The sequence below is a fragment of the Micropterus salmoides genome, unplaced genomic scaffold (assembly GCF_014851395.1).
Source record: "Micropterus salmoides isolate LMB-PRFRI ecotype aquatic unplaced genomic scaffold, ASM1485139v1 Ms_hic_scaffold_16, whole genome shotgun sequence".
In the NCBI taxonomy this organism is placed as follows: domain Eukaryota; kingdom Metazoa; phylum Chordata; class Actinopteri; order Centrarchiformes; family Centrarchidae; genus Micropterus; species Micropterus salmoides.
In genome coordinates, this window is record NW_024040707.1 from 3,094,543 (window position 1) to 3,117,214 (window position 22,672).

Consider the following 22,672-nt stretch of genomic DNA (forward strand, 5'->3'; position numbering starts at 1 on the left):
TTCCTTTCTTTGTATAAAGATAGTGTCAGTGTGCTCAGTACTGGTGTGTAAACTGCTCTGTCACTAGACAGCAGATCAGCTGTTCAGATGAGTGCTAGCACAACGCTGCACAGACACTTATTTCATACTATATATACACTAGGGCTGAAACAATTCATCCATTAATTTAAACACTAAAAAGCATCGATGCAAAGAATAGAGAGAAAATAATGAGGGACGAAAAAGAAGGTGTGCAAAGTATTAAAAGAAAACAACAACTCTGTAGTGTCAGTGTCCGTCCACTGTAAAGCGAACCACAACAGCACGACGGCGTCTAATCAGAAAGCACCCGGTCTATCGTCGGGCAAAAGTACTTCTTAAACGATGCATCAATGAAATAATCTGTGGAAGCTTCGATTACTGAAATCACCGTTAGCCGCAGCCCTACTATATAAACCTGTTAGGTCCATGACAGGACTTGATTTCAGTGGAACTTTCTGTTGCTGCAGCAGAAACGCTTATTAAAAGATGTATTTTTGAAAGCAGTATTCATTTTATTGTCTTGACTGTTAATTAGCAAATGCCTACAACAACCTCAAGTTCAATTTAAAAGCCGATAACTAAATGAGAGGGATTATGTAAGTTTGCGATTCGTAATCCGAATAGTCGATTATTTGTTTCAACAGATAGAATAATCCGCTATCAAAATAGTTGTTAGTTGCAGCCCTACCTAACAGCATGAACACTAGAGTATCAAACACAGGCTGCTGATGACAACGTGTAGGCCTACTTCTTTAGACAGAAGCTACTTGATCTTATCTATATTCAGCAGTTGAGCTAAGCTTCATCAGTCAGTAAAGCTTCAAATTAAATTTAGAAACACAAAAAGGGATCCATATAAGTTTATCCGACTGTGTAAATGTTAAGTGTAAATGTATTTGCGTCACCAGCCTCTCCACCCAACAGTTTAAATGTCAAATTATTTTCTGGATCTTGCGGTTCGTCCTCTTCCCAATTGTTTTCTGCAGGTGAAAAATATTTCTCGTTCTTCATTTGTGGCCTGCCACAGTACTTCATTAAAGTTGCCTTCATGTGTTATGTGGTGAGTCACGCTGCTGATAATCTACAGCTGGTCTGACGCAGACTTCAGAAATGGGAGACGTGGATTAAAACAGATCAATGGGAGATCGATAAACAAGCTGATCTATGGCCCTGATAGGTTCCAACATATTGATCCAGACGTGTTTAATCTTCCAACTGGGGGGTGAGGTTCATCTGCAGCAGAGAGAAGAAGAAGAAGAGGAGAAGACGTGGAGGTAGAGACGAGCTCTCGTTACAAACAAACTACCGCGTTCAGAGGCGGAAGGATACAGAACGTTCACACTATAAGCTCTAAGTAAGTAGGCCGCCAATACAGGTGAGCCATATTACATCATTCATGATATTAACTTATTATTTTTAATTTGTTATTACATGAAAGCTACTGCAACGTCTTTGATGGAGCTGGTTCCTGCGCGATTTCAGTCGTGTGGAAGTGATGTAGCATTGGCGCTACATCAGACAACAAAAGGCCACAGTAACTTAACTGACAGTGAAATAAGACCCAGAAAAACGGCTCAGTTATTCATATCAGGTGAGTTTGTGGGAGGAGAAACTCAGCACGCAGCGACAGATAATCATCGGTCGTCCAGTGTAGTTGAGGTTAGTTTAAATTCAGATATTGACCAGCTGAAGTTGTATTTTATGGTCAGTCGGCCTGTGTCAGATCCCTGCAATAATAAGAACACCTACAGTCCGCCACTTGTACACAAGTACAACCGAACTGTGAACATAAATTCAAAACTGTAAATCACTGTGTGATTGTTTAAGGTACATGTCAGCAACTGCTGAAAAGGAAATATTAAAAGCAAAAGCTGCAACGTGGCAGAGTTTTGCTTACAATATGTATTTACAGCACCTTGTGAGAATTGACCTCATTAAAAATATGCGTGTTCTTTATTCGGCCTCCTGCCTGATCTGAAGTGTTTAATTGGTGCAGTTTGTTGGTGGAAACACGTTTAGCTCAGGACTATCAGGCAACAGTCAGTGCTGATGAGGTGCTTTCAATCGACCCCCTGATAAACGACTGAGTCAAGACTTTTTCTTTACACACACACACACACACACACACACACACACACACACAGGCAAATAAACAGTAAAATAAATGTTGCTAAATACTAGAAACAAACCACAAATTGAACAACAAAGTGTCGTTCTTTCGCTGTCAGAAAAACATGTCGGAACATGTTGTGGATGCTAGAAGGACTCCGTTTCCAGGACACTGAACTAAAGAGGTAACACACACACACACACACACACACCTGGTGCAGCAGTGCTGCTGACCGAGCTCATTCACACCTCTGTTATCGTCATCAGCACACAGAGGACGAGATGGCAGCTGCTGTTTACAAAAAACGGGGTCAAAGAGAGAGACGCTATCTAGAAATCCTGGTGACAACGTGCCCACTTTTTGGTTACAGTGAGCAGGAAAAGAGACACAGTAGAGGCTTAAGAAAGAACCCCCCACCCCACAAAAAAAAACTGTACTTTAATCACACTGACAAAGAAACCGTTTGTAATGTGGATCCGTTACATCCCGGCTGAATCTGCTTAACAAGGTTAGCATCAGCGTAGATACGCATCCAGCGTATCGGGTTGGTGCATCCAAACCATATACTACAAGTTTTGCTAGAGTTTCAACCCTTTAACACCATTTCTTCTGCAAAGGAAAGATAAGTAGAGCCCATACATCAGCATTCCTTCAGGAGCCTCTCCCGGCACCGCCAAGACCTGCAAGACGACGGTCACGTGAATGACAGGGGAAGCCAAGCTAGCACTATTGCTAGAAACCATCTCCACTGCCTCTGATCACTTTCCTACAATACTGGAACGCGGCCTGTCACCTGACCCTCGCCTTGCACGTTGTAGAGGTTCCCTGAGAGTCTTCTGCACCCGCCCCGCCTCCCTCAACCTGAGATGCATTATTTGTTTGTGTGCCAGTTCCGTCTGCCTAATTTGCATACTGAGATCTGATGTGGGCAGAAAACCAGGTTTATATGCAAAGGCCCATATCCAGGTGCCTTTATCCTGATACAGATCACAAGTTAATACTATTAAGGGATGGAGGAGGAAGGAATAAAGAAAGAACATAACTGAAAGAACAAAAGAATGTGGGGCTCTGTTAAGGAGAACAGGAAAGTGAATGATACCTGCTTTTTAAATTTATTTTACTCCATGTTTCTTCTCTTCATCCATCTGAATCCTAAAACTCTGACTCCTCTGATTCCTCCACACCCACACTGAAGAATAACATCACTCTCCCCCTTTCTCTCTCTCTCTCTCTGTTCATTACCATAAATGTTCTCCATCCGACTTTCCCATTTGGATCAATAGGATGTCACAGCTCTGATGTCTAATGATGGTTATAGCATCATCACAGTCATGTGTTTATCTCACCTCAACTCTGACGTCAAATAAAAATCACCAGTAGTAGCAGAGACTGTTTGTATTTACTGAATCTACTAATTACTACGTACATATATTGTACTCTGGGGTAAACCTGAGTATCCCGTAAGAGTATTTTTTCCAGATATGACTATTGCTTGAATACTAAAGACTGAAACTACGTAGTGTAAAACATGATAAATTAACTTTATTACCATTAGTAGTTACACATTTTATGCAATTTGTCTGTTTAGAAACCTGCACCCTTAGATGCTGCTGAGCACTAGGCTACAGGATGGCGACTTCACGGTTTCCTCGCCTTCACTCTTGAATCTTTAATAAAACTGTTAAGGATCATACTGTTGGTGGTGGTGTTTGGCATTATTTATTCCATTTACCACACTTCAGTTAAAATGCCTAGCTGCTGCCTGTGCAGTTAGCATTTGCTGCTGTGCTGAGGTGAGTTCATATGCTACCAATCGCAGAGCTTCTACCCTTTGTGGCGTCCACAGTTTTGACAGAACACTTAAAAATGTGACTGAGTTGCTGACAAGCTAACTGGTTACTGGCTACTAGCCAAGACTAGTGGGGCATCATGACCTTAATTTATGAAATGCTAACACTGAAGATTCTTGAGATCCAAAATGTTTGTGCGGTTTGTCGGGACATTTAATATGCTACATTTTATAGCTGAACTTGATCTACATGTACATTTTAAGAGAGACCTATGAACATGGGAGCATGGACACAGAGTATAAGTAAAATGTTTTATGCTTTTATTTAAGTTTTAATACGTTGCTGCAATGAACTGTGTGTCCCTTCAAATGAAAAGTTCGGACTGCTTTGTCATGTCCAACAATATTTACTGCTTCCTTGTGTATGAACACTCCAGCCTGAGGTGCTGCAAGGTGCTGCAAGATAAATCTGTGTGAGGGTGTTTTGCATTTTGCTGCATCATGCCCTATACGAAATCACTCAGAGACCAGTGTAGGCAGCTCTGCAACCGTCATGCCTCCGAGCCATAATCTGCCCCAGTGCGGAGTGGGATTTATTGGATCACACTCAGTCACTTGAAGAGGCAGCGAGCGGCTGATTGTACTGTGTGATTTCATAACAAATCAGCCTCATCTTCACTGCTGTCAGACTTCATCATTGTTCTCTCCCCGTTACGTCATTTGCAAGCTTGAGGACAGCTTTTTTTCCTCACAATATCAGCTGTACCTGAACGTCCCATGACTCAGGGCTTGAACGAGTTTTTTAATGCACTTTGATGCCTCAAGATGCTTGAGAGGAACCTAGATCTGAAAGTCTGAGTCAGACACTATATACCTCTGTGGACATCTCACTTTTTGGCTACACATATGAGAAGTTATAAGATAAACCAATAGTACTATTGAATCTGTCTCCATGAGTCATCACTGCGTTTCCCTAGCCTTCATTTCTACAGGTCTATCGGGAGCCTCTTTTCTTTTGCTCTCTGTGATTGCAGTGGAAAGGAGGCGATGCTCTGTCCCCAACAGTGGTGCGAGCTTAGCAAAGCTTTAAGCACTCAGAGCACCCAGCGAGGTTAAAACCATTTCAACTGATAGCAAGAGTGTTGTCCTTCAAACGTTTAGCTTTCCATAGTTGCATAGCAACAGCAATCGCCATGACCAGCACTTCCCAGAGACAGCGATTCAGTGTTACCAGTTGCAAATGAACTGCCTGGTAGGCGCATGGGACAGCTGCAACCCTGCATCCTGTTGCCTAGGGCACCACACAGCCCTGTGCACAAAGGCGACCGCCACACACGGCAGCGAGGCTCCCTCGTTCTCAACACGTCCTGAAAGGATGCTCCTAAGATAGTGTTGCCAGGCAACAAACCCAATTCCAGCCAGCGAACAGAGTTCTGACTGAAAATTTATTCAGAGCAACAAAATATGAGCAAAAAAAAAAAACAAGAGAGGAAGAGCTACCTGGTAAGTGGTTACTATAATGATTTATTATGATTAATGCAGCTAAAAACTGAACGCTGGGGTAGGCAACGTTGGAGAAACTAGTCAGAGACAACTACATTTACAGTCCTGCAACAGCTCAGATCCAGAACCAGATTCTTGGTTGGTGTTAGGATGTAAAGAGAATTTCAACCAAAAACTGCTTCTGAAATGAATTGCCTAACCCAGTTTTAACTTTTACAAAAAGCACAGCCTGTTTTCTTTATGGTCTCTGCAGGAGCAACCAATCCTATTGCCTAGCAGACATATCTATTACATAACGGTCCTTCAGTCTTTGCTCCACCAATTATCAGTGTTCGAGATGCTGTAGTTGTTTAGTTACTTCGGTCTCTGGAGTCTCACACACTCCTTCTCTCCTGCAATATGTAAATTCCCACTACAACCTTCCACTCTGTAGCCCTTTTAGCCAATACAAGGATGAATATTTATCAACCCAGTACACCCACCAATCACAGTATCTCAGTACAGAAAGAATGCACAGGGGCATCAGCTGCCCCCCTCCCTTTCGGAGCCAAGAAACTTGACTTTGACAAGTCACCTCTCCTATGTCTGAGTCCAAAACACTTTACAATAAAATCACATTCGGCAAAACAGCTTTGCCTTAATATCTGTTGCTTGCATATTTTGCCAACAAAGAATCAAGCAAAAAGCTGTTTCCCGGTCAAAAAAAAAAAAAGCATTTGGGCACATATTTCTATGATTGCACAAAACCTGCGTGAAAGAAGCTGCAAGGTTAGTAGCGATCAAAGTCAAAGATCAACACGAGTTTTGGCAAAACAGACAGTGGGATGACACACTGCCAAGAAAGAGTCTGGAAATTACGTGAAAGGATGCCATATTGTTACAAATGCTGTGCAGGAGTTCAATAATAGTCACAATCAGGGCCTGACATTACCTATTTTGCTTACCAGCCACTGTGGCAAATGGTTTTTCATAGTTACTACTATCTATCAGATCTGGCTGTTTCATGAGCCTCATGTTTTACCTAAGCTTCATGTTTTAATGCCACTCTCCGTCATCTGTGATGTGAAAACATCAGATTTCCGCTCAATCAGAGAAAGTAGAAGTGTGCCTCTTACTTCACTTTTAAAATCCCAGCACACCACGTAGCGTCTGTCCTGCCGGGCTGCTGGCAGCGATGACAGTCTGACCGATGACTGACAGTCATCACCGAAGCAGAGTTTCAGTGCTGCCCTGCTCCGCTGCCTTCCGTCAAGCTGCCCTGTATTTCTGTCAACCTTTTCCACTTCCATCAAAGTTGGTTTGGTGCTTTGTGATCATTTTAGGACTCAGTTTGTACGGCCAAGCTGTGGCATAGCTCTGTGTACACTGACGCAGCTTCAAAAACAAAAGTGCCTTGATTTGACTGGCAAAATGCTTCACTGGCTAGTAAGAGTAACTGTGTTGCTGCCAAATTTTAGCCAAATTCTATCCAAGTGTGGTAGGTGGACGGGGGCTAATTAGGGCTGCAGCTAATAATATTTTAGTATTCAAAGCTTCGATAGATTATTTCAACGATTCATCGATTGCGTCGTTTAAGAAGTACATTTGCTTGGCGGCGGCAGCACCCCCACCGTAACGGGATCAGCTGTGCACGTTTACAGGTGATAGATATTTATTAGTCCTTTCGGCAATTCATACAGCAAACATCAGACCAACAACCGGACAGCTGCTTTACCAACACAAACATCACCCGAGTACAAGTCATATGACGGGAGTCTTGAAGCCGTTGCGGCGTTCACACTACGTGACTGATCGGTGACAGGGACACACACTACAAGAGCTGACAGCGGCCGTGCCACCCGACGCTGGTCTCCAAACCACGTTTTGAGAAAACACGTGAAATGTGAAACGGGAAATGAGCGATCCTGAACACGAAACAATCAATCATGATTTCAGCTAAATGCTAAAGTTGCTGTTACTGTTATCTTGTCTGTGGTCCGCTGGCAGAACACCGGCTGCTTTTTGTTCAGGCGCCGTCGTGCTGTTGCCGAGGCGACATAAGTTTCGTTTTACGGTGAACGGACGGTAACATTACAGAGTTGTGTTGTTTTCTTTAGCTTGAAATAATCCCAGACTTTGGACACTTTCTTCTTTGTCCCTCGCTATTTTCTCTCTCTTCCCCCACTTTGCAAACAGCTCCATTATAATCATAGTTATATGGATTAAACAAAGCCTCGATGCAAAGAATTTGTGTCGAAGCATTTTATTAATCGATTTAATCGATGAATCGTTTCAGCCCTAGTGCTAATGTCAGGCCCTGGTAACAATCAAGGTTAGGAAACCTAATCTCTAAAGAAGCATTTAAAAGTACCAACTGAGTAATTTCATTGCTGTGAAACAGTGCATCTGAGGGAGATGAAAAGCCCTTTAATACCTCCTCAGTATAATTGAGTATATTCAATATGGCATCCTAAGTCATTTTATCTTAAATACATAAATCTAACTTCATGCCAAGATTTACAAGCCAATATCACTATTTCACATTTCTGAAGTAGAAACTCTAAATCCTAGTTGGTTTCCAGCCAGCATTTAGAAGGTAGACTTTGTTCATTTCAACCCACTGCTGAGATCAGGTTTGCCTTATTCTCGTGCTACCTTTGGCTTTGGTTGTAGAAAGTATATCTTAAACTCTTAACTTACGATTTGTGGTGGTGGAGGGTGTGGGCGTGGTGGTTGTTGGAGGCGTTGGCTCTGTGGAGGCGCTCAAGCCTCTCCTTCTCTTTCTCCACAAAGTTGGTGTTGGTGCCAGTGCTGGTAGAGGGCACTCGAGTTAGCCGGCTGTGGGCCCGTGGCTGATCCCTGGGTGGGATCGGAGGAGGGGGAGGTGGAGCCGGGGCTGAAGAGGAGACTGGAGCTGGGATTTGGGTTGGGATTGAGATGGAGGGTGGGGCTGAAGCCGGAGCAGGAGCCGGAACCGGGATCGCAGTCATCGTGGTGCTGTTGGTGCTGTTGTAGGAGTGGTGGGTGGAGGAGTGGTGGTGCTGCTGATGATGCTGGTGGTGGTGGTGGCTGTGGTGGAGAGGGATGGAGGAGGGAGGCTGGGGAGGAGCTGGGTGTTGGCTGTTGTGGTGGTAATGATGGTGATTCTTGGTTGAAATGGGGGTCGATGTGGTCTGAGCTGGTGGAGGCGGCGGAGGAGGAGGAGGGAGAGGAGGCTCGGGGGGAGGAGCAGGTGGAGGAGGAGCAACAGGTTGCCGGTCCAAACGCAGGTCCTTGTTCTCTTGGCTGAGCCGGTCCAGTTGGACTTCCAGCTCCTCGATTCGGCGCCGCTGGGTTTCTAGAAGCTTCTGCTGGCTCTCGATAATGTTGTTGAGTTCAAGAAGGTACTCCACGGCCCGGTTAGGGCTTTCTGGGCTGCCCTGGCCTGGGCCTTGATTAGCATCCATGGTCTGTTAGTCTGCACACAGGCTAATGGCTAGAGAACCTCAGGCTAAACAACAGCCGGGGAAATGCCCAAAGAGTAGGGTTCCCTACTGCTAAATTCTATAGTAAAGACCTAAATGCTGTTGGTTGTTGTCTGTCTAACTGTTAGTTAGATCGAGGTTGTACGCTGTCAGCTAGCACTGAGGCTAAATGCTAGACTTATGCACTAGAGGAAATGCAGCCCGAGTCACAGCTACAGCTGGTGCAGAGCAAAAGGTTACTCACTGAGTGTTAGATGCCGCAGGGGCTAGTATAGTAGTGACACCAGCCAAAACTAGCACAACTGACTAAACACTGAGAAGAAGTTGGACCCAATTATGACTAATCTAAAACTGTTATCAGGACCCAGAGCAGAGCTGTCCTACTCTGTACTCTACAGTCTAGTCTACAACCTTAAACCTAATGTCTAAATTATGACAAAATTACACCCTATGGCCCTAGGCCCTACACCCTAAAAACTAAACTACCCTTCACCCTCCCCCCCACCAGAGGTAAGTGGGGGGGAGAGGACTCTTTCTTCTTCGAGTTCTGATTTAAAGATCAAGTTGGACCTCGTCCTCCCTGGCTCCAATCAGAAGGTTTTATGGAGTCGTCGACCATCCCCTGGTTCAGTCAGGTGTTTCTTTTGGGGTTCAGACCCATGACGGTTAAAAACAGAACAAATATAGAGAAAGAGATAGTCTTCTCCCCCACAAAAAACTGTTGTCCCTCCCTTTGTCAGTGAGTCAGTTTTATCCACTCTTTGCACTCCATGCAGCAGATCAGAACATAGGTTTCCAAGAAGCAGGTGCGGAGACCATAGCTGATAGAGGTCCCTCTGTGTCAAAGATGTTGCACATTATCATTGTTGAGCAACTGCAGATTGTCCAGCACAAATGGAAGAAGTGTTAAAATTTTCATTGCCAGGTGCTGCAGCAGAAATGCAGTCTGCATGTACAAACTCCCAAACTAATTGACTAAGCACCAGTTTCCCTTTTGTGCCTCATAATAAAATCCTGGGGTCAGAACCCCTGTGGTAATTCCCCAAGTATTCAGAGTATTCAGTTCAGACCCTCTCCTTCAAGAAAACAGTCTGGAACCAAACCTTGAGAAATCAACACAACGTAAAGCTCCACATAATGAAAATGTAATGCCCGTGGAGGATCATCTTCTGGAAGAGCAGAGGTTCACCTCTTCCTGGCCCATGGATTCACCTGCAGGACTCAGCCTGTCATTCTGCACTCGGTCTGTCAGAAGTGATACGCAAAGGTTGAATGTCATGTTAGATGTTTGTCTTCCTCCTGGGTACGGTGAGACATCTGGGATTCATTATGGTCTTGTTGGACGGTAAATCCAGATCCTTCTTCATGTCATCCATCCATTACATGAAAAAGAAGAATAGAAAGAAAGGGCAGATGAGAAGAAAGTAGGTTGTAAAACATGAGAGACAGAGTCAACAGGAAATATCAGCTTGTGATACGTTCACAGTGTTGTTTCTGGGAGAAACACCTTTCTTTTCCTTCATCCATCTGTCTGTCTCTGCCTCTCTATTTTGATTATTTACGTCCTTTACTTCTGCAGTTCTATTTTGTCTTTCATCTTCACCCATTTCTTATATTCTTTGTTGCTTTTAGCCTGCCTCTCTTAATCTTTATCCTTTGTCTGCTCTCTTCCTGATCATTCCTTTCTCTTTTGCTCTTCCTCCATGTGTCTTCTTCTACGTAGTTTTCCCTTTTCATTTAGCTGTTACTTTCTCATCTCCATCCCTTTCATTTCTCCATTTCTTTGTGGTTGAAAGGAGTATGAGGTCTCTCAGCCCATAAATACCAATGACATGCTCTGTCAAAGCCATCAGAGACAAGAAAAATCATCACATACATCAGCCTACACTCCATCAGTATCCTCCTGTCTTAGTCCACCTGTTTTTTTTCTCTTTGTTCAAATTTTTTACATCTTCTGCCTATCTCTACCAATTCAATCCTATGCTATTGTGTTTGCACCACTACCTATGCAATATCTAATGACAATACATTTCAAAAAGACAAGAAAAACTGCCTCCATAATAGTAGATTCATGCATTGTGTTGCATGTTTCAGTTTTAATTCTTAGTAAAGCTTCTGTGGTTTAATGGACAAACTGTAAATCTACATAGTCTGAAAAGCTTCTCTGTATTTTCTCCCAGTTTGTTCAAATCAAATCCTGGCATCTGCACTCTGAAAGGATTTGTAGCTGTTGCTTTTTGCTAGTGTTGTAGTCAAGACCGCCCAAATCCAGGACCAAGGCTGTTGTCTCAATACCGAGTTCGCCAAGTTCGGACTTCTGTACTTTAAAGCTTGGACTTGGCAAGTTCAGCTCAGGAGTACAAACTCCCAGGAACGGGATCACGCAGTCAGTCATTCAGCAATTGGAACAGCTTGATGACGGCCGGACCAGTTAGCGGGCGGGACCTCACATCTCCGACACGTCATAGCAATTTTTTAAATCAGCTCTGTCTGGCTCTTTGGAGTTTAAACAACTACATTTCCTCATAAAAACTCTTAAAAGTACTATACTGTATTTCACACAAGAACAGCAGCATTATACATAACAGTTGTGAGTTTTCTTGTCTGACATTTCCGCTTTTTGGTGGCGAAATGACGAAGTGGCGATATCTGGCTATCCGAAGTCCACTCAAGTCACCACCGATGCAGGCTCAGTAAAACGGGCGGAGCGAGAACACATCTGGGTATTTGACTGTACCTGGCTAGATGTGGACTCTTGAACTGGTTCACAAGAATACAAGTACAGACAAGAACGCAGAATGAGAAACAAGCTCAAGTCCAGACCAAGACCAGAGTTTATCGAGACCGAGACAAGACCAAGTCGAGACCAAGACCGAGGGAGGGCGAGACCGAGTCAAGACCAAGACCACTTCCCCACAGTACATGACCCACAATAAAATGTACCAGATCATCTCGAGACCAAGACCGGTCTCGAGTATTACAATATTGCTTCTTGCTCTTGGTAGCCACATGCAGGTCGCAGCTAGCCATTTCCACAGTTCATGTCACACAACATTAAACACTACAAGGGCTGTATCACAGACACATATGAAGTCCCAAGTCACAGGAGTTTTCTACCAATGTCCAATCACACCTTAGCGACCACAACAAGGCACCGTCAAGCTTTGGATTTTGACCAGTAGAAAGGAGATATTATTTATCGGAAGAGTTTGGTTATTGGGATGTTTTTTTTTTTAGCCTTTTCAAGATCAAAAACATCATAATGATGAATGAATTAAACAGTGTGTATGTTTGTCTAACATAAACTGTAATTGTTAGTATGTCCATCTAAAAAGGTTACCACACTATTTACATAGTCTCAAACTCGTTTTGGTCCTGAGTCTTTAATAACTGGCATCAATACCGGCTGACACTGGCCGATTCAGATCGAATACTTACAGTACATTTATCTAATGATACAGCTGCCCAGAACACACTCAAGATACAATCTGAAAATGAGATTAAGATCATCCCAAAAATCATTTTGTGCTAAAGATGCTTAGAATATGTCCCTCCAGCAAGTTCTGGGTCTACCCTGGGGTCTCCTCTCAGTTGGGCTTGACCCGAAGATCTCCATCAGATGCCCAAACCACCTCAACTGGCTCCTTCCTTGTGAAGGAGCAGTGGCTCTACTCCGAGTCACTATCTCTAAGGAGAAAACTCATTTCAGCCACTTGTTCTTTCGGTCACTACCCACAGCTCGTGAACATGAGGTGAGGGTTGGAACGTAGATCAACTGGTAAATTGAAAGCTTTGCCTTCCGGCTCAGCTCAATCTTCACGACAACAGGCTGGTACAACACCTGCATTACTGCCGACGCTGCACCCATCCGCCTGCCCATCTCATGCTCCATTTTGCAGTCAACAAAATTCCAAGATACCTAAATTCCTTCTCTTGGGGCAGCAATCCACCGTTTTTCAGCAGAGAACCGTGAACGTCAGGTCATCTATACCACCATCCGCATCCGAACCGAGGGCATCCGCACCACTTCACACTCTGCTACAAACTGCCCCAGTGCGTGCTGAAGGTCATGTTCTGATGAAGCCAACAGAACCACGTCATCTGCAAAAAGGATGTTCAGAGATATGCTAACTTTAGCATTTCTGAGCCCAGTAATTTACTTATGGAAGCTTGTTCCGGCAACCCCAACCAAACACATCAGTTGGTCCTCATCCTCAAAAGTTTCTCTCTTGTACAAGTGAAATGTTAGAAAATATACTGTAACCACAGATCAAGTTGTTCATTTGTGATCTAACCTGAACTTATCATTTGAATCACTGAACTCAGTCTCCCACAATTAGCTGTATCAGGTTCTTTTTGTTGAAACACGTTCAACTTTTTATAAAATCGATGCGCTTGTCAATTTCACTTTTCGTCAACTGACCAATCACAGCCTCGATGGGGTGGGACATAAAAGATGTTTTGACCTGCTACAGTGAACTCCTCCTGCATGAATGGTTCTGATTATTGATGAGCTGGTAGCATTAACAAATTAAGAGACCAATGTAGGCCATTTTTCTTGCGCAAATATTTAATGAATGAATGTTTTGTGGACTGGAATGGAACTGGTAACTGGAATTAATATCAGACTGGTGGTGAGCTATATAGTATACTATTACATAAACTGACAATGCATATAGTAAAATTAAATAATTATCAAACACACTAACAGTATACTATTAGATTAAAATTTTACTTTTTATCTAACGTCATTATAATAATATAAAGACAAATACACTTATTTAAACTAGTTTCTCCTCCATCTTGTGTGAAAGAGCCTCTGCAGTGGAAAGATGCAAATTTCCACTGCACAGGATACCAGTGTGCCAGTATGTGCTCCTTCTAGCCTCCTGAGAGCAACACGTTCCCCTCGTTCTGTTTTACTAAAGGTACACTGTTCAGCAGTCTTGTTTACAATAGGTTTGGATTGCATGGGTGCTGCTGGTGTATTGTGAATCCGTCCCTGGGTCAAAAACTACACAAGCACCAATCACAGTAAAGTTTTTTGTGATGAGTGATCAGTGTTTTAAAAGCAATTTTTTCAATGTCAAATTTTCAAAAGATCTCTTTCAATATTTTAAAACGCTTTGACAATATTTTAATGTCGAGTGTACAGATACAAGGGTCTTCACTTTCAGTCCTCCAATGGTTTCACATCATGGTTGAACACAAAAGAGCGCACACGTAGTATAAATACATATGTGATAAATAAGTTTGTTAACCTTTGTGGTACTTGAACATTTTTCACTGAACATGTGCTCTTTGGGAAAAAGGTTAGCGTACAGCCCTGTCTCTTTTCTCTGGACTCAACCAGTGAAGCTGCCGATGGCTGAAGCCGTCTCCCAGCATGGCCTGCATTTATACTTGTGCGTCGTTATTGCGTCCACTTCTGGTTTAGCCCTACGCTAACTTGAATGGGTGTAAAATGATATATGTGCGGCTGTTATAGACTTTTAAATTGCTATCGACATAATGGATCCCATTCTGATAGTGAAACGACTCATTTCGCTTTGGTTGTGGCGCTAACAAATATATTGATCCACTGTGTTTAAGCCGCTGGATTGGTCGGAGCACTTCCTGTTGGCTCAGAGGCACTGCGAGGGTACCCAGCCGACAAATCACAGTTCTTACATTCCGCGTTCCCCCGACGTGTAGTTACATTTTTGAGGAGCTGCATGTCAGGCTACGGCGGAGGCTATCGCGTAGGGTACGCCGGGAATTTGACACAGAAGTTTAAATTGGGTTGGCAGTGGAACAGTGGATAACACACGCCTTTGGTGTGAAAGACAAGGGTTTGATTCTCACTACAACACATCCACCAATGTGTTCCTGAGCAAGACACTTAACCTCTCGTTGCTCCAGAGACGTGCGACCTCTCACATACAGTATATAGCAATTCTAAGTCGGCTAAATACTCAAGGATCTCAAGCGGTACATCTGCCAACGTTACATTTCAAACTCAGGCTTAACTGAAGTTCTTAGGTTCAAAAAAAAATGAAAGAATTAAATAAACATCCCTGTAACAAACTTCTTCTCAAAAGCAGCGAGTAAGTGCTCCATCCAAGCTGGACTCACCTCCATATCCCACACACACTATGAACCAGACATTTACTGACGTCAAGCTACAGGATTTCTCCGTAATGAAGTCCCTCACGCTGTCAAAAATGTACACACTTGTACACACCAGTTTCCACTTGGACTCACTAATGTGCAAAGTTGCTGCTTTAGATAAAGTTTCAGCCGTAGATAGTGCACCAAGACAGTGAACCCACACGCATATGCACACACATGAAATGGCGAGCCCTCTGATCTCTATTACAAAGCGGCCAAACAGTTTCAGCTGTTATATCTCTTCCCATTAAGCACATTCAATTATTCATGACTCGCTAACTGAGCACCATCCCTCTCTCTCCCTTTGTCTCTGTCAGGGTCTCTCTAGCTTTCTCCCTGTATGTGTAGGCTCTGAGCAGATTGTTGGTTCATGCCTGAATTGTACTGTAAATGAAGTCAAGCAGAAACATAGGCTACATAATGGTGTGTTGGTGTGTGCGTGTGTGTTTAGTAACCGAGCACACACACGCCGAGTTTTGTTAAAGTTTTTCTGTTTGTGGACATTTCACTGCCCAGCTGTCAGAGCAAAAGCTGTAAAAAGCCACCATACACGACCTGCTCAGCAGCAAACAGCGCACAGACACAGTTGGAGATTAGCTGGTGAACTTAGCAGCTAAACAGCCAAATATTTTCCTAAGAAGCTGGTGGAGACCAAACACAGAGCTAACAGAGAGAATATTGTAGTTACATAGAAAGATGACTCCAAATGTGAAAACTGATGTGTAACAACAACAACTTGAAAAGATGATCTCAATGTTGTGTTCACTACTTGTTTCCGCTGCCTTCAGGTGGCCAAAAAAACTCACTTATTGCAGGTTTAAAATGTTTTTGTCAAACTACTGTTCCCAAGGACACATGGGAAAATATAGATTATATTAGAATTTGAGAGACTTGACGCTTCAATATGTGCTCGTTCCATGAGATGAATGCCTTTACAGGAATTAGCCACTGTACAATATAATTACATTTTCAGGGTTTCAAATTTGAAACCGAGCTCTGAAATAAATCCTCACTCTTTGTACAGGACGTACTTTACATGCATACAAAATTTATCAATGTGTAGGAGGGTTGAACAGCTTTTTTTTCCATTTTCTGATTGATGTTATTTCAGTTTAATTTAACAGTAAAATTAATGTTTTAATTGGCAAATTTTACAGTCATGTTATCTGCCATCCACACACACACACACACACACACGGAGCAGTTCATACAGCCCACACATTTTCCACACACAAAAGCTCACAATGTCTACTTTCACTGCATGTACAAGCACGCACGCACACACACACACACACCACATGCAAATACATGCATGCATCACACACTAAACACTTAACATCGGCTGCACATACACTCACATAATAGTCGTCATGGCCTATATAGCCAACAGTTACACATACATGACACGCATATGAGCACACGCACACTGACACGATGCAGCAACCAGAAAAAAAGAGAGAAACGAATAAAAACCAGGCAGCAGTGTCTCACAGGTTTCAGCGGCTCCTGCAGAGGTGATGGAGGGATGAATGTGGGGGAGGAGGAAGAGGAGGAGGAGGAGGAGGGAGGATTATTGATCCTTGCTCATCCCTCTATCTCCTCCTCCGCTGCTGCTGTCACCATCATCTACCTCCGAAAAAAACCCCACACAAGTGCTGCTGCCGCTGCTGCTGCTCCGCGGTTCTTCTTCTTGATCAGATTATGATCAATTCAATCCCTCCTTCTTTCCTTCCTTCTCTCTTCCTTCATATATTCCACTACTTGTCTCACTGCTGCTGCAGGCCCAGTTCCTCTCCTCTTCTTCCTCTTTTTCTTCTTGTTGCCGAGTCAATCTCTTTCTAATTATCATTCCTCTGCGTCTGACAGCCGAGCGATCCGCTGCTGCAGCACTGATGATACCCCTGCCTCTCTATGTGCGTCTGAATGGACAGTGCTTTGGCTATTATCAATGGTAAGATATTAGTTTTTTTCTCCTCCGCTATTCTGCCGTAGAAAGGAGGAGGAGGAGGAAGGAGGGAGGATAGAGGAGGGAGGGGGTGTCGAATCCAGACAGGCTGCCGGGATAGATGGATGGATGTATGAAGGAGGTGGAAACATAAGAGTTGCGAAGGGAGAGGGAGAAAGGAGGGAGGAAAAGTGTGTGTCGGTAGCAGAGAGAAAAAAAACGTGCACCGTCACGCAGTGACAAATGTATAAATCACACCAGCAGCGAGCGCTGGTTTACCACACAATTAGGAACATCACTCACCTATGAGGATGTTAGAAGCTGCATGTAGGCCTATTGTTGTTAAACATTTTAGGAATATTACAGAGATATCATTACAACTGCAACAAGTCATGATGCTGTGTTTGAGTGCCGGATCATACTGATTAAATGTTGCAAACGTAAAGGATTTACAAATAGAATAAGTGCTACAGAAAAACATAAGAGATTACAGTATATTCTATGATGCTTGGAATTCCCGTAGTAACAAAATTATGTTGTATTACACTGAACTCCACTCACTACATCCAAGTCTACAATCATGACTTAAACACGGCAGGATTAACCTCTTACTGGGCACCTGGACACAAACAATTGCGGTTATGCCCCTGCTGTGGTAAATGTATTGGGGCTACAACAAATGCAAACAACGACACAGCACGTAACGTTGTGGGTTAGCATACCATCGTAACAGGTGCTGCTGCGAAGCTAACATGCAGAGAGGACGAGTGCGTGTGGGGTTTCACACACAGACTTGATATAACGTTACAAGATGCGGACACTGTGGATTTCTTACAAGCACTGAACACCAGCGCAGGTGTCATTCAGTACAACGTTGGTTTAAATCGTTTGATAGGCTATGTCATTAACAAGCCGGTGTTCTTATTCTTCCTTCTCAATAGGTAGCATAAATTGTCACTGGCTTGCGGCGCATCTGTTGCCATGAAAACTGATGAGGTTGGAAAGATCCAGAAAAAAAAAATCACAGTCCCGGCTCAATGCTGCGATTTCTGTCAGCCATCGCCGATGGACGATCGGCCCAGTCCTACTGTAAAATGTCCAGCTCAGTATGCTTCTTGGTCACCAGTCTTAATATATCATATTAAATCTTTGTGTAAAAATATTTTGTTATGGATTTTTTTAAACGCTCAAATAGTGATATCAGTACCCAGTGATGGGCAGGCTATAATTGTAGCACCAGCACTAACATGTTCATAAAGGGAGCATTTTGATTCCTGACATTTAACAACCAAAAACCAATTGACGCACAGTGAGTCTGGCGCTTGCGGGGCCCTAGGGGTATCTGGGGCCCATGTGCATTGGCCCACTTAGTAATCCAGCCCTGATCTTCTAGTAATAGAATATATTATTAACAAATCATAGGAAATGCAACCGATGTCTGAGAGGCTATACACAGTATATAGTGATTAAATCATAATATTTCTAGCTGGAAGCTGGCAACAATTAAATTAATTTTATTTATTTATTTTATTTTTATTTAACCGGGGGAAAAACCCACTGAGATTTAATCTCTTTTTCAAGAGCGCCTTGGCCAAGAGAAGGAGCAGGAGAGCAAGTCTAATAGTACAAATATAAAACAACTGTACATAATACTATTACTATTATAATACGATTAATTTTTAATCAATCAAATTTCCAAAGTTTCCAGTTTCCAGCCTCTCAATTGTGGTTATTTACTGATTTTCTTTGTTTTGTTTTTTTTAAATAAACTGAATGTGTCGGACAAAACAAAACAAGGTTCAGTGTGTAAGTTTTAGTGGCACCTAGTGGTGGGGGTTGCGAATTGCAACCAGCGGCTCAGTGCATTAACGTGCTCCTCGGATGTTCCCATTTCCCGAGTTGTGAAGTTGTTCTTTCGACTTCAGTGTGTGTTCATGTGCTCTTAAGTCGGAATATGGAATCAACATGGACGCTGCTACAAAGACGTGTTGGACTAGCAAAGCATATAAACAACACGCAGACATCTAGTTCACTCTACATGGACAGCAAACTAACCGTTATAACCAGATTACAAATTATGTTTGCAAAATATGTATATGCAATATGTGATTTTGCACGAATCAGAGGTCTGTATACTTTATGTCCCATGTTCACTTTATTTCTCTTTTTGCAATAAAGAATCTGATTATTTTCTTAGGAAAAAAAGATTCTTCTATATTGTTACAGAGCGTAAACACGCTCTGTAATGCTGTTTGTCCATTTGGGCTACTTTAAAAACATGGCGGCACAATATTGCGACGTCCATTTGAGAGGAGCTGCGGTGTATGTAGATAAAAAAGGCTCATTCTAAGGTAATAAAAACATAACGCTTCATTATGTAAGGTCTTTACACACCACTGAAAACATAGTTACGGATATTATATTGCATTTCTGTTGATCTTTAATATTACACACCGGAGCTTTAAAGATGTTTCCACAGGCTTCATTATTTTACAATTAACAGAACATTATCTGCAGTTTCAATAATGAGATAATCGTTCTCATATTTTTTTACCTTTAACCCATGACCAAGCAACCCGTTCTCCTTCCCTAGTCATCACACATGGATGCATGGTCAAGATCCCTTAGCGTCAGTTTATAATGCTTTGGGAATCCGTTTAGTGCCGTAGTTCACCAAACATAGGGAAGCCCTTTAGCATCGTAGTTGAATGCTAAAGGTTGGTGTAGTATACAGTAGGTGGTTGGGGTAAACAGGTGTGTCAGAAAGCGGAGGAGACTGATGTTCGGTTCCCGTGTGCTATTTTTGAAAATCAAAAACAAGCCATTGCACACCGAGATGACTGTGCGGTGGCCTTGTTTGTAGTTTTGTTGCGTAAGTTACATAACTCATGCAAGTAACATAACTTAACTTATGTAAGTAAGACTCTATGATAGTTTCCTAAATCTAACCCAGTAGTTTTGGTGCCTAAGGCTCCGTCCACACTACTGCGCTTTCGAATTAAAACGGAAACCTTTTGCTACGTTTGCACCTCCCGTCCAGACTACAACGGTGAAAATGAAGAACTGTTTTGCGTTTCAAAACTCCAGAAAGACGTTTTAGTGAAGACGGGCCAAAATGGAGGACTTTAGAAACGATGACGCAGCCGCTCACGCTCGGCTCTCTGATTGGGTCTTAGAAGTCATTCAAAGCAGAAACACGATGCTGCTGTTATTGACATGGTATTTTTATTAAAATATTATGTACCGTGCAAATAACACTTATCTGCCTACACTTGTACTGTGCATGTTGCCGTATTTACTTTGCAACGATTTTCCGCCGCTACACTCCCGTGTTACATTCAGTAACAGTCCCAGCTCCTTATTGGTGCATGTAAAAAAAAAATTATTCGTCTGTATTTATTTTTTCTTCTGTAACCAGCAAGAGACCATCTACGTCATGCTTACACTGGCACGCGCACACTCAGTGTACCTGAACGGCCAATAGATGTGCGTTTTCAGTCGTTTTAATGTAGACGGAGATCAACTCTGATACGCAGCTAAAATGCTGGTGTGGATGGATATTTGACCACACTGGACAGCAAGTGTTTGTAGTTGATTTGAACGTCCACATGCTGTCATACAGAGAGGTGGGGGATGTGATATTGTTTAAATACGGGGATAAATGCGCACATTTTCAGACATTTTCTCCTGGATGACATTCATATTGTTGGACTCCGTTACTCACATAACAAGTGACAGAAATAGTTGGTTCGAATGAAAAAGCGACCGGAGAGAAGCTCTGTGATGCTCTGTGTGAAATGACACCATATATGGCTTAGACAATAGGAGGCACCTAAAACGTGAACTGCCTGTGCAGTATTATAGTGACAACATTGGTTGTTGCAGCATTTTAGAGCAGAACTAACACAGGATAATGCCAGATAACGTTTTTCCAATGGGTTTAATTTGTTATGGGATGTTCATATTTATTCAGATATTATAGAAAAGCCAAGGCTAAAGGCTAAAGTAGATGAACATGGGAGGATATTGAGATAGGAAATCTAAGTCCAGGAGGCTGTATGTCGTTCTGTATGAAATTAAATCCTAGATCTACCATAAGATACATAAAGACACTTAAACCTTGCACAAACTGCAGTTATTCGATCATCCAAGGATGCACCAATCAAACTTATTTTCTCCTGCTATCAAGTCCTAAACCTGAACTCACGCTACCTGCATTTACCGAGCACTGAGCCAATAGGCTACATTTCTCTTTTTCCCCCCACATTTAAAAATCTGCATCTCACTGCCTAAAACTTTAAATCAATTTATTGTAAGTTAACATGAGGTCAGGGTTGCCCTAACACTACAAACTAAACCAATGCCTGCTGTGACTGAATGAATGTCGACGAGAGAGGAATCGCTGAGATTTATGATGATGTTGTCACAGAAACTGCATCTAATGTGGATCATTCTTGTCACGGCCAATACCCCATACAGTACCGACACTGATCAGGCGTCTGATCGGACCTAGATTTTCAACCACACTACAATATAACAGGATATTATAGACACACCTTTGCAACCGTTAGCTGTAAACTCCTGTTAATAGAGGCTTTAGTTTGCTAAAACATGTTACACTAACTCCTGCACGGACAGTGTCCTGGTCTCTAATAACAAATCCTTTTAGGTATATTGAATAATATCAGATAGGTAATAAAGTAAAAGTACAGAGGCAGCACATAAGCCAACAGTTGTGAACTCACATTATTAAAATGGTACTTCCCGATACAAGGACTGATGATTTGCAGCCCCAATAAGAACATCTATGAACACATGATACATGAATAAATAAGAAATCGTAGGCTATAGCTGATAAAATACACTATAAAAAGTCATTACAGTCTGAATAAAGGCCCAGACATTAAAGTATGTTTTATGGATCACAATTAGGCAATTCAAATGGTGGGAATAACAGACCACAGAGGCTGCACCAGGCCTACAGATTTCAAATCATATGCTATAGGAATTCTGTACAAGATCCATAAACCATTAATGGTCCCTTCTCCCACTGCTGATGATCACAGATGAAGCATTCAATAAGCGTCTAAAGGAATACTATGAGGGGGTTTTAGGTTTTGGTCTCTTCCTGTCCGCGTTCTTCCAGGAGCACCAATTAGCCTGACCGTCAAGCTCTAATTAACGACGCGAGCACGAGCTTTCACACACGGAATCACTATAACGGAAAGGTTTTTTTTTTTTTATAAAGCTTGGACATCAGGGTTTTCTGCGGTCTGCGGACATTCCTCCAGCGCACAAAACGCGCGCGGTCCGTCTTAGCCGCCGGAGCTGCTGTCATGCAGACACAAAAGGCTGGTTAATAAAAGCTTCGATAATAATTCACCTCTGCTTGGAGTTTGTCGTCTGTCCTCTGCTGCACCAACAATCCCCATCACACGCAGTCTCTGGCATCAGGAAGCTGCTGGGAGCTGTGTGGCCGCAGACGGCTCCAAAGATCCTCTACGCGCAACAGGATCGATCACTCTGTGGGTGCTACAAACTGATTCTTCCCCCACAGCCTTAAACTGCTGTCCGACCTAATAAAACATACTTTACAGTATGAAATCTGTCACGTGATAACATTAATATAAATGTACTATTTGAGCTGTGTGACCTGAGGCCGGAAACTAAAGGAAGAAGGATTTGAGTTTAACTCTTGGTTTTTAGTCCCA

General features: G+C 42.7%; 1 protein-coding gene across 5 annotated transcripts in view; it reads right to left on the reverse strand.

The window, feature by feature from the left end:
- LOC119905440 (IQ motif and SEC7 domain-containing protein 1-like) overlaps positions 1-22,455 on the reverse strand; it is a 198,659-nt gene extending 176,204 nt beyond the window's left edge. For 2 of the 5 annotated variants that reach the window (XM_038722476.1, XM_038722481.1), the window contains exons 1-2: positions 22,345-22,455; positions 8,103-10,227 (exon numbers count right to left, since the gene is read on the reverse strand). In XM_038722476.1, coding sequence (XP_038578404.1) covers positions 8,103-8,848 — 746 coding nt within the window. In that variant the 5' untranslated portion in view covers positions 8,849-10,227; positions 22,345-22,455. Of the gene's footprint in view, positions 1-8,102; positions 10,228-16,507; positions 17,036-22,344 lie in introns of those variants that run through there. The other 3 variants (XM_038722478.1, XM_038722479.1, XM_038722477.1) reach the window with 3 other exon arrangements.
- Between the last annotated feature and the right edge of the window lie 217 nt (positions 22,456-22,672).